This window comes from Salmo salar, chromosome ssa11 (genome assembly GCF_905237065.1).
Source record: "Salmo salar chromosome ssa11, Ssal_v3.1, whole genome shotgun sequence".
NCBI classification, from domain to species: Eukaryota; Metazoa; Chordata; class Actinopteri; order Salmoniformes; family Salmonidae; genus Salmo; species Salmo salar.
The window spans coordinates 26,861,252-26,873,986 of NC_059452.1; the positions used below are offsets into that span (position 1 = coordinate 26,861,252).

The window sequence follows — 12,735 nt, forward strand, 5'->3', positions numbered from 1 at the left end:
GACACAATCTTGTCTCGGAGCTCTATGAATTCCTTCGACCTCATGGCTTTGTTTTTGCTTTGACATGCACTGTCAACTGCGGGACCTTATATAGACAGGTGTGTGCCTTTCCAAATAATGTCCAATCAATTGAATTTACCACAGGTGGACTCCAATCAAGTTGTAGAAAGATCTCAAGGATGATCAATGGAAACAGGATGCACCTGAGCTCAATTGAGTCTCATAGCGAAGGGTCTGAATACATACGTAAATAATGTATTTTTTTTTTCATGAGTGTCCAAAAATGTCTCAAAACCTGTTTTCACTGTCATTATGGGGTATTGTGTATAGATTGCTGAGGATTTTTATTTAATCCATTTTAGAACAAGGCTGTAATGTAACAAAATGTGGAAAAAGTCAAGGGGTCTGAATACTTTCCAAAGGCACTATTTTAATTTACTCAATCTCGGGCTTTATCTCAAAACACAATGAATACAGGCCATGACAACACATTACATAGCCATTTTATTTAAATTGAATCAGCCTTTTACGGTAATAATTTATAAAATCATACAAAATGTTTCAACAAAAACAATACACAATTGTCAGTTCTCAAGTCGACAGACATTTCTTTGCACTCCCTTTTCAGTTACACCATTCCATTTCCTTATTAAACAGCAGATAGCCTCCTATGATACAGTATATTCACAAATATTGAAAGTTCCCTTGAAAGTAGATTCATGCACACAACCTGGCTCACTGAAATCAAACAGAAAGGAAAAGACCCACAACAGCAGTAACTGTTAACCTGTCACCAAATGTCCAACCTTTTGGCAGGCTACTAAAGCAGGCTGAGTTGTGAAGCACGCCTTGACTTCACAGTTGCTACTGTATGCCTTCATCCTGACCGGTGCCAACCCAAAAGTAAATGAAAGTCTACAGAGTAAATAAGGCAGCAGCCGCACCTCTCCAGTTTTCCTCTCATAGTGGTAGAGGCTGCTCCATCAGCGGAGAGCGTGGTGAGGCTGTGGTCAGGCCACAGAAAATGGATTTAGTTTGTATGTGTGCGCGTGTGTGTGTGGGGCGCCAGAAGAGCTTTCCCAAATATTAATGATACATTTCGATAACTCCCATCAGTTACAGACTACAAACTTGCTATGCTGGGTAGCCATTCTGAGTTCAAGTCGCCATCTATTTTGCAACTACAAGCATTTGAGGCTCATTATTACTCTTATTCATCCTGCAACATAACATAACAACATGATACAGCACTAGTTTATCATGACAGTACAGTATTAGCATACTAGTTGTCCAGCCTTTCCATATGAATGGTTAGGCAGGAGGGCTTTGAGGCTGAGCAGTGACTGTGACAGTCTTCTGTGTTGTGGTGGTGGTGAGGGGGAGCAAGGCTGATAAGCTGCTAGTTGAAGTCCAGGCAGAGTAATAACAGGGTAGATTGACGCCATAGCCTCCATTTCCAGGCTTTCTCACGTTTGTTGGGAAACAACAGCCGTGCGATGATTGAGACTTACGAGTATGGTGATGGGAGACTAATGAGGCCATGGTCTCAGAGGCCTGAGGGATTCCTTAGCCTGACCCGTAGAGGGTCTGGGGCTCCGCAGGCACCTCTCTCTGGTTCCTACTGCCAGGCTGGCTCACTGCACACAGCATGCTGAGGGGGGCAAGCGTCGACAGACGTGTTAGAGTCTGCATTATCATCATATAGACATGGCTTACCTCAGTACTGATCTGTGAGTAGATTTCTGTTGAGTAATTAAGATTTCCAATGTATTCAATACACATGGCAATAAAAAGGTATAATGGCTGTATTACTGTCCTGTATTATGGGACAAGCTCAGAGACTGAGGCTGTGTACCAAATGGCACCCTACTCCCGCATAGCTCACTACTTTTGACCGGGCTGAACTATGTATGGAATAGGGTGGCATTTAGGATACAGATTGAGAGCATTAGGCCTAGACTTTACTGCTTTGTTTGTAGTTAGCGTAGTAGTAGTTTAAGGTCACCAGCCAGACAGTCTTGGGCGTTGCTGTGACCCCTCCAGCTGGAGAGCTGCCAACATGACATGGCTGACTGTGGCCGCAATGTGTTAAAATAACAGCAACGTAACAAGCCATGTTCATGAAACCTGAATCTGTTCCAAATTCATTGAACCCCCTTCGAACATAATTCCTCTGGAATTTCTAACTCGAAACAGGATATTGTCTGGCTCTACTATATATCAACTAACTCCCTCCCTCGCAGCTAGTGTGCATGTTGTCCATGGGTGTGCATGTGTATGTGTTATGCATGTGTTGTGACTGGGGGGGGGGTTCTTCTCCTTGGTTAGAGCCAAGTCTCACTTTCACAAGGTGGGTTTTATAAGAGGTCAGAGGGCAGAGCAGCCCAGCGCTGTGCAGGACTGAGCTGAAATCAAAGATCCAGACGCTCCAACGGGGAGGCCAGCATGGTAAGAGAACGGCTTGTGTTTAACTAGTGGAAAAACCTCCACTGAAGGGAAATTTCATTACAGCTTCAGGCGGCCAATTTTCACTTAACCCCTGGTATATCCCACTGACCAGTCTGCTTAGCTGCAAGCCCCTCTGCTGGGACGTTCTGTGACACACACCCCTACACCAGCACGTACACAATATCTAATGGGAAATGTGAATACTATGCTACCCTCACAGGAATACTCACAACTTCTCACAGATTCTGATAGAGGCTCTCTATCCATTGACACATCTTTTTGGGTCTCCAGCATCTGAAAGACACAAAAAGATGATACGACTCAAAATCATGGGCCACAATGTTTGCTTGGGATTAAAGACACTGAGATACAAATACAAACATACAGGGTTTATATCTACTAAAAAGTCAAGTCATCGCTATTCCTACCTTGATCTGTTCTTTGAGGTATTCAGCTCTGGTCATTAGGCTCTTGATCTGCAAAGTGAGAGGTGGTGTTTAGTATGTAATCCATCCAGTCATCCACATTCTCCTTTCTATAACGTCTGGTGATGGTGATGATGAGGGTAGACTAAGGTGGATGGCTTCCTATAATGACCCTTTAAAAGACAGATCTGTTGTGGTAGAATAATCATCCTGACCGAGACAAAGGCGGCTGCATCCACCCAGACTCCCAACATTATATATCATAGTAACCTCAGCACCAAGGCTGTAATACTAGCAAATTACACCCAAAGTAAGATTACAGCTGTAAAATAAAATGTATTAACCTTCCAACTAGTTCAAGGCTGGTGTTCTTACAGTTGAAGTCAGAAGTTTACATACACCTTAGCCAAATACATTTAAACTTAGTTTTTCACAATTCCTGACATTTAATCCTAGTACAAATTCCCTGTCTTAGGTCAGTTAGGATCACCACTTTATTTTAAGAATGTGAAATGTCAGAATAATAGCAAAGAGAATGATTAATTTCAGCTTTTATTTCTTTCATCAAGTTTACATACACTCAATTACTATTTGGGAGCATTGCCTTTAAATTGTTTAACTTGGGTCAAACGTTTCGGGTCGCCTTCCACAAGCTTCCCACAGTAAGTTGGGTGAATTTTGGCCCATTCCTCCCGACAGAGCTGGTGTAACTGAGTCAGGTTTGTAGGCCTCCTTGCACGCACACGCTTTTTCAGTTCTGCCCACAAATGTTCTATAGGATTGAGGGCAGGGCTTTGTGATGGCCACTCCAATACCTTGACTTTGTTGTCCTTAAGCCATTTTGCCACAACTTTGTAAGTACGATTGGGGTCATTGTCCATTTGGAGACCCATTTGCGACTAAGCTTTAACTTCCTGACTGATGTCTTGAGATATTGCTTCAATATATCCACATCATTTTCCTGCCTCATGATGCCATCTATTTTGTGAAGTGCACCAGTCCCTCCTGCAGCAGGGCACCCCCACAACATGATGCTGCCACCCCGTACTTCACGGTTGGGATGGTGTTCTTCGGCTTGCAAGCCACCCCCTTTCTCCTCCAAACATAACGATGGTCATTATGGCCATACAGTTCTATTTTTGTTTCATCAGACCAGAGGACATTTCCCCAAAAAGCACAATCTTTGTCCCCATGTGCAGTTGCAAACCATAGTCTGGCTTTTTTATGGCGGTTTTGGAGCAGTGGCTTCTTCCTTGCTGAGCGGCCTTTCAGGTTATGTCGATATAGGACTCGTTTTACTGTGGATATAGATACTTTTGTACCCATTTCCTCCAGCATCTTCACAAGGTCCTTTGCTGTTGTTCTGGGATTTATTTGCACTTTCGCACCAAAGTACGTTCATCTCTAGGAGACAGAACGCGTCTCCTTCCTGAGCGGTATGACGGCTGCATGGTGTTTATACTGGCATACTATTGTTTGTACAGATGAACATGGTACCTTCAGGCGTTTGGAAATTGCTCCCAAGGATGAACCCGAGTTGTGGAGGTCTACATTTTTGTTCTGAGGTCTTGGCTGATTTCTTTGGATTTTCCCATGATGTCAAGCAAAGAGGCACTGAGTTTGAAGGTAGGCCTTGAAATACATCCACAGGTACACCTCCAATTGACTCAAATGATGTCAATTAGACTATCAGAAGCTTCTAAAGCCATGACATCATTTTCTGGAATTTTCCAAGCTGTTTAAAAGGCACAGTCAACTTAGTGTATGTAAACTTCTGACCCACTGGAATTGTGGTACAGTGAATTATAAGTGAAATAATCTGTCTGTAAACAATTGTTGGAAAAATTACTTGCGTCATGCACAAAGTAGATGTCCTAACCGACTTGCCAAAGCGATAGTTTGTTAACAAGAAATTTGTGGAGTGGTTGAAAAATAGTTTTAATGACTAAGTGTATGTAACCGTGTAAACTTCCGACTTCAACTGTATATGATAAGCCCAGGCATATTGAACTGGGAAATACAGCCCTGAGTTAAGAAAGGCTGAACTGTGCTCAAGAGATGAACCAACACACATGGAGACCATTCCTAGCTGCAGTCGGGGCTCTTTGTGTTCTCACACACATGCTTTCGATCTGCAGTCCTCCCCAGCGTTCGATTATTACAGCCGCATCTGAATTTACTTAAGCCAAGCGCCCATAAAACTTCAAATAGGGAGGTCTATGAGCCCAGCTTTAAATCTCTCTCCCTCTGGGGTTTGTTGTTGAAACATTGTTGTGTGTTGTTGACCTGGTTGCTTGCAAAACAAATGCTCAATGCTACACCAAACTGCAGTGGATACCATTATAGTGTCATATGACTGATATATATGTACACCAAACTGCAGTGGATACCATTATAGTGTCATATGACTGATATACATGTACACCAAACTGCAGTGGATACCATTATAGTGTCATATGACTGATATATATGTACACCAAACTGCAGTGGATACCATTATAGTGTCATATGACTGATATACATGTACACCAAACTGCAGTGGATACCATTATAGTGTCATATGACTGATATACATGTACACCAAACTGCAGTGGATACCATTATAGTGTCATATGACTGATATACATGTACACCAAACTGCAGTGGATACCATTATAGTGTCATATGACTGATATATATGTACACCAAACTGCAGTGGATACCATTATAGTGTCATATGACTGATATACATGTACACCAAACTGCAGTGGATACCATTATAGTGTCATATGACTGATATATATGTACACCAAACTGCAGTGGATACCATTATAGTGTCATATGACTGATATATATGTACACCAAACTGCAGTGGATACCATTATAGTGTCATATGACTGATATATATGTACACCAAACTGCAGTGGATACCATTATAGTGTCATATGACTGATATACATGTACACCAAACTGCAGTGGATACCATTATAGTGTCATATGACTGATATACATGTACACCAAACTGCAGTGGATACCATTATAGTGTCATATGACTGATATACATGTACACCAAACTGCAGTGGATACCATTATAGTGTCATATGACTGATATACATGTACACCAAACTGCAGTGGATACCATTATAGTGTCATATGACTGATATACATGTACACCAAACTGCAGTGGATACCATTATAGTGTCATATGACTGATATACATGTACACCAAACTGCAGTGGATACCATTATAGTGTCATATGACTGATATATATGTACACCAAACTGCAGTGGATACCATTATAGTGTCATATGACTGATATACATGTACACCAAACTGCAGTGTCACTGATCTATTACGTTCGTAGCTTTTATTCAGGGAAACATTCAGGTGACTTCCAGAGAATGCTCTTGGGTGTTGTGTCCCAGATATAGCTGTGCTTGTTTGGTCTCAGAGACCTGTGTGTGTGTGTGTGTGTGTGTGTGTGTCTTCAGGTGCTCTATGTGCTGTTACGGTGAGCACTGAACCAGGTGCCTCCTCACCCCCTTACCTCACATTCTCACCTAAACCCTCTCATCCATCTCACCCCCAGTAACTCACCTAAACCCTCTCATCCACCTCACCCCCAGTAACTCACCTAAACCCTCTCATCCATCTCACCCCCAGTAACTCACCTAAACCCTCTCATCCAACCTCACCCCCAGTAACTCACCTAAACCCTCTCATCCAACCTCACCCCCAGTAACTCACCTAAACCCTCTCATCCAACCTCACCCCCAGTAACTCACCTAAACCCTCTCATCCAACCTCACCCCCAGTAACTCACCTAAACCCTCTCATCCACCTCACCCCCAGTAACTCACCTAAACCCTCTCATCCACCTCACCCCCAGTAACTCACCTAAACCCTCTCATCCACCTCACCCCCAGTAACTCACCTAAACCCTCTCATCCACCTCACCCCCAGTAACTCACCTAAACCCTCTCATCCAACCTCACCCCCAGTAACTCACCTAAACCCTCTCATCCACCTCACCCCCAGTAACTCACCTAAACCCTCTCATCCACCTCACCCCCAGTAACTCACCTAAACCCTCTCATCCACCTCACCCCCAGTAACTCACCTAAACCCTCTCATCCTCCTCACCCCCAGTAACTCACCTAAACCCTCTCATCCACCTCACCCCCAGTAACTCACCTAAACCCTCTCATCCACCTCACCCCCAGTAACTCACCTCACCGTGGAGCAGCTCTCTCCGGCGCCCCTGGGCTTCAGCTGGAAGACAGACATAGAGGGGGAGGAGAGGGAGAAAGAGAAGGAAGGAGGGAGGGTGGAGAGAATAGAAAGAGATGGATCACTGCTCTCCCAGTCACCATGTTTGCACAAGAGAGGGTAATTTACCGAGCCAGTTTGGTTGTGATAGCCCACTGAGGCTCAGGGGGAACCCTTGAAACTGAAGCAGCCTTTCTTCAATTAGCCTGCCTGAGGAGGAGAGGGGACCAGTTCTCCAGCAGCAAGGCATTCTGGGAAGGGAACATAATCAACCAAAGGCTATAGCGACACAAAAGGGACAATGTTTTCTCCCACAATCCCCCTGGTCTCGCTGACGTGCCACGGTCCCGATCCCCCTGATCCATCAGGAGATGATTTAACGACTCAAGCCGTCTCTTCTCTATTAAGACAGACAACAGTTTTTATTTGTTTCCAGTGTGTAATAACATTGAGAAATGGACTGTTGGGCTCTCAATGGGAACCAGATGGCAGCGAGCAGCTCTATACCACACACAGGGCGCTGGCACCAGGTCTCATCCACAGCTCAAAGCCACATCTGGCTCCAGCTCCACCATCATCATCCCCATCCCGCCCGCCTGCCTCGCCTCCGCCATTAGAACCATCTCCCACATGAGGTCATGTGGAGTCAGGGCTAATAGAGACCAGGCCACAGCCTAGAGGAGTCTAGTCCACATACAGACACTGAGCCAGAGCAGAGGCAGCCAGAGCGCCGAGGAGAGGAGACCATTATGGGCCACCACTGCCACCGTCTCTTTAATAACAATAACAGTCAGCCAAAGCTGAGGGCTGGAGACACAGCAGACACTCAGGGCAGGCTCTGCTGCGGTCTCTGATGTAATAGGCTCTTAATTCTGGAGATTGAATTACTGTGTTACTCCCGGACTCCCCGCAGGGTTGTAAAATCACACCTGTGTTTATTAGAGTCCATGCAGCAGACGCTGTATGTGGCATAGATGACTGACTCATTGTTTTCCCCATCTAAAAGGACTAATATAGTCTATGTGGGATTTTCAGTGAGCAGACCTTACCTGCCAGGGCTAGCAGTAGTTCTCCCAGACTCTGCTGGTACAGAGCCAGTGTATCATGATCCTCTATCCCATTCTCCTCCTGGAATGGAATACAAGTGTGTTATGAAAAGGAAAGACGTCCCACTATGGTATAGTAGTCCACTCTCAAGAAAGCCCCCAGATCCCATAACTACAGCGGTAGCCTTCAATCCATCCTGCTGTAGACAGCATCTACAAGCCACTACCACCCTCCCAGCTCTCTCACTCCTCTCTGGTAGTCTCCCCAGAGCTCCATCATCATGCCCTGCCCTGCTCATGGTACCCAGTCCCCTCAGCTTACCATGGCGATGGCTGTAGATGCCAGCTCCAGAGCAGCCAGCACCCGTGGTTGGTCCCGGGACATCTCTGAGAGGGGGACAGACAGAGAGTAAGGGTTGGACCAGAGGCCTTCTCAGAACATCTCCTCTAGGTACTTATCAATACCCAGTTACACTTGATAATGTGCTCCTTCTGAGTCTTATGAATGTGTTATCAAGTCCTTACGAAGGTTCCCTTCAAATAAAGTAGGGTTTAAATTAGGTCCTCTATACAAGGGTCATGAAATATGCTATCCATTTACATTACATTTACATTTTTACTATCCATGATGTACAACGGGTAAAGTTAGCTGTATTACCTCTCAGGATGTCTCTGGTGGACTTGAACTGCTCAAAGCAGAGGCTGTTGTCTGCAGACACCAGAGCTTTCAGCTCCTCTGCCCTGGACACGTACTGACTAACCTGCAGGAGGGTTTTTTATTGCTGTCATTCACTTCATTCTATGATGTCATCCATAGCATGTGTTTTTCATCCATGCCATATGTTATTCATTTTATTCAAATAATTTCAGTCCAGCCTTTGGGGTATGAAAATACAATAGACCAAATATACTTTGTGTACTCTGTACCTTTTGCCTGAGGGCATCTTTACGCAGTCTGTCTGTCTCATCTGGAAAGAGGAAAGAAGATACATTTCTTAGACAGTTACCAATAGTGTTCTGATTATGTCATCTCCAGTTCTGTGAGCTTGTATCACGTTTCAGTTGATGTTGGACTGTGGTACGGAATTAGACATTATATAGATGAGAGAACTGAGAGAAGTTGTGATTGTGGCAGGAAGGGGCTGTGCATGCTGCTCTTACAGTGAATGGCAGGGACAAAGTGCTCCAGTGCGCTGCAGTACAGAGACAGAGCAGCTGATCTATCCCCCTCCTGGTCCTTCTGAACAGCTTTCAGGACCAGATCCTTCTGCAAGAGGAGACAGACAGCGCGTCACACCAACACATCTAGCTGTCTCTCACACACCCGCATGCACCCGACACACACACACACCGCTTTCCCCAGGCTCTCTGCGTTGGGCATGTGCTCGAGGTCCACCCAGGGGTGGGAGAAGAACTGAGTGAAGGTGAGGCGGGTGTCAGGGTCCCTGTCCAGCAGCCGCAGCAGTAAGTCCCTGCAGTTCCTGGACACTCTGGCCCCTGCAGGCAGCTGAGACACACAACACAACCAGAGAACCACAATGTTTTTATAAGAAGTTGCAAAACATACATTGTGTTATCCTTGATGATTTTAAATGCAACGTTTCCACTTGTGGCTGGAGTTATATTTTTTTTAATTGTCTAATAGATATAATTTATCTTCCAACTATTACACTCTGTCCTGACCACTGGATTGAGGAGGAGACTGTAGACCCCACTCCAGCACAGGAGTGTCCCTTCCAATAAGAAAGCACTGCGAGATAAGGTTTATTGAGCAAGCGTGCCACCCTGTGGTGGCAAATATACTCACAGGGGAAAGAATGATTCCTCTAACAGCAGTCACAGAATGAACAATCATTGCTACCACACATTTCCTTAGATAGATGTAACAGAGCTTACCTCGATGGGCTTGTCACTGCGGATCTTCTCCTCCAGTTCAGCATAGGATCTGGAGGCAAATGGCGCCCGGCCAAATAGTGTCTCTACATACAGAAGAAAGAACAAATACATGATAAGAGTAAGTGAGAAAGCAATATAAACTTAAACCATCTTTGGCATTCAAAGCGGTAACGTTGTAGTTTGATGTCACTGAAATGTCTGGTTTGTGCTTAAGAGAGCATAGAGTGTTCTATTTAATCTTACCATATAGGATGACTCCCACAGACCAGAGGTCGACCCTGGAGTCATACTGCCGTCGACACACCATCTCAGGGGCCATGTAGAGAGGAGAGCCCCTCAGAGCACTCTGCTCATCCCACGGAGACATGTAACTCGCAAAGCCAAAATCTGACAACAGCATAGGGCAAAAATGTTTCAGTGCAAAGTGCACTAGACTAGTCTCAGTCAAGACTGTGATACACCTGGTAATACTTGGAGCAGCATTACAAAATCCTCTAATGCATAATTTAGTGGTGCATTTTAAATGTCCCAACTGAAAAGTGCAGAGACAGTGCCACCAATAACCTCTGGCATATTGGCACAGCTATGATTTATATCACAGTCCCATGGTGATGAAATGCAAGAGATGAATAAAGATAGAAATGTGACCATAAGGAATACTGTATGTAAGTGTGATTGTGGCACTTGCCAGTGTGCTGTACCTGCTAGTTTAAGGACAGAACCACTGAGCAGAATGTTCTGGGGTTTCAGGTCCAGATGGGAGATGTTATGATTATGGAGAAACTGAAGAGCGCAGGCTGTTTTCAGACATGTAGCAAGAGAAGAGAGAGTGCCTTATTGGTGTTGGTCCCACCATTTTTTGTTACATGTATACTTTGACAATGTAAGTCATTTAACTTGCCACGTCAATAGTCTAAAGAATTGAATTGATTTGAGTGGGAGAGAGAAAGAGAGTGGTAGAGAGAGAGAGAGAACTGCTCAACATCATTAAATAGTGCTCTAAATAATGTAGGTTACTTATACCTAAAGCACCACTGACTCTGGTGTGACTCACCTATCTGCTGCAGGAAGAGCCGAGCCACCCTCTCAGGTAGCATGCGCCTACTGTGGATGAAACGGGACAGGTCCCCACCAGAACACCACTCCAGGATCAGATAGATGTTCTCACTGTCCCACTGACCAATGGCAGAGAACAGGATTAGACTCAATTCACTCAGACAAGGATATGAAATGTAGCCTGCTGAGTCCCAGATCAGTTTGTGCTGTCTTGGCTGACAAGCAATGTGGGAGTCAGGTTAGCCTGTATGAAATGTACTTATATGAGTGGGGATGGGCTGATTAAATATTAAACTGATTGTAAACCTGGAAGTCCTTCAGCTGAACAATGTGAGGGTGGCGAACAGTTTTCAGGATCTCTATCTCAGTCAGCAGGTTCTCCATAGACACCTTGTTCAGACTCTTCTTCCCAACCACCTTCACTGCCACCACCTCCCTGTTGTCCCCCTGCACACACAGATCCAGTAGACTGAACAATGCTCTAGTCCGGGACATGACATCAGTTTGGAAGCCAGGCTACACGGCCAGTCTCAAAACTCTCATTTCTATTAAGGAAGTTGCTACTATTTACTTGTATTGTTTATGCAAGTAGTTGTGCTTATAGGCTAGCTAACTCGGTCTACAACGAATGGCGTACCTTTCTGTAGGCTTTGTAAACTGTCGCATAGGTGCCACTGCCCAGCCTCTCTGTGAGAATGAAATCAGCCAGTTTCGGTGGGGCGAAGCTCGAAGCCATGATGATGATGTTCACAGTTGCTGTGGACCCCTTCACTGCTGCAAAGTGCACTAGAACATATATAGAGGAAGTTAGTCTCTTTCATTCAATTATAGCTACAAAAGCAATGCTTAACGTCACATCTGACCAGACTGGAGTGAAACAGGAACGTCTACAATAATGGCTGGTGCAGCTAGGTGCTAGCTAGTACAGTACTACAGAAGATATATATTGAGTTGACTTGCTGCTACCTAGCAAGCAATTATTTTTAAACTCAGCCCATCTTCTATACTTCTCAGAAATGTGAATATTTAGACAAATATTTACCGTCATTCAAGTATAAATACTGCCGAATTTGCAGAATGATTCTTCTTCTTCAAAGTTGTATTGACAGACTACACCTATTGGTGTATTGCCGCCGCCACCTACTGTACAGGGTATTGAAACCAAAAATATTTCAATTTCTGGAAAGGGGCCGACATAAAACAAAAATATAACAACCATCCCACTCCTTCAGTTACATTCAAATCACATCCATACACAGACTCCGGTGCATGTGAGTTGCAGAATGATTGTTTACATTGCTAGCTAGCTCCACTGTGAACGTGCTGTCGTTGTCAGCTGGTCAAAACACGACGACAAGTAGATGCTCCAAACCATGGCACTTTTTTATACTGCCCTCTACCGGTTTGATATTTAATACTCGGCCTTATCTGTAAAGGCAATCCAGAGAAGACAATCTCACATTTATTGAAATAGTATTTATTGAATTTATTGAAATCAGTCATTCCTACAGTAAAACTCTTGCTGTGTGTTTGGCTTTCACAATAGCAGCATCAAGCTGACATTAACTGACTGTTCAAAATGTGAGTTACAACACAAAACTAAAGCGCAAGAGGT

At 44.4% G+C, this 12,735-nt stretch overlaps 1 protein-coding gene across 4 annotated transcripts; it reads right to left on the reverse strand.

Moving 5' to 3' along the window:
• Positions 1 to 491: 491 nt before the first annotated feature.
• Positions 492 to 12,495, reverse strand: LOC106562348 (serine/threonine-protein kinase ULK3). Of its 4 annotated transcripts, XM_014127171.2 has the most exons (18): positions 12,416 to 12,495; positions 12,163 to 12,263; positions 11,758 to 11,906; positions 11,427 to 11,567; positions 11,119 to 11,239; positions 10,766 to 10,861; positions 10,308 to 10,451; positions 10,065 to 10,147; positions 9,520 to 9,675; positions 9,330 to 9,435; positions 9,096 to 9,136; positions 8,827 to 8,929; positions 8,491 to 8,555; positions 8,172 to 8,250; positions 7,085 to 7,125; positions 2,877 to 2,924; positions 2,679 to 2,742; positions 492 to 1,651 (listed from the first exon to the last, which is right to left on the reverse strand). In XM_014127171.2, exons 3-18 carry the CDS (start codon positions 11,854 to 11,856, stop codon positions 1,635 to 1,637), a joined length of 1,404 nt encoding a protein of 467 aa, XP_013982646.1. In that variant the 5' UTR covers positions 11,857 to 11,906; positions 12,163 to 12,263; positions 12,416 to 12,495; the 3' UTR covers positions 492 to 1,634. The 4 variants fall into 4 exon arrangements, with proteins under 4 accessions (XP_013982646.1, XP_013982647.1, XP_013982648.1 ...); XM_014127172.2 differs by lacking the exon at positions 11,427 to 11,567 and having other exon boundaries at positions 12,163 to 12,479; XM_014127173.2 differs by lacking the exon at positions 9,520 to 9,675 and having other exon boundaries at positions 12,163 to 12,478.
• Positions 12,496 to 12,735: the final 240 nt, after the last annotated feature.

Coding starts and splice junctions, on each gene's coding strand:
- LOC106562348 (XM_014127171.2), bottom strand. CDS start 11,856: ATGGCTTCGAGCTTCGCCCCACCGAAACTGGCTGATTTCATTCTCACA. Junction 11,240..11,426: donor TTCAGCTGAAGGACTTCCAG/GTTTACAATCAG, acceptor GCCATTGGTCAG/TGGGACAGTGAGAACATCTA. Junction 10,862..11,118: donor GCTCTTCCTGCAGCAGATAG/GTGAGTCACACC, acceptor GTCTGAAAACAG/CCTGCGCTCTTCAGTTTCTC.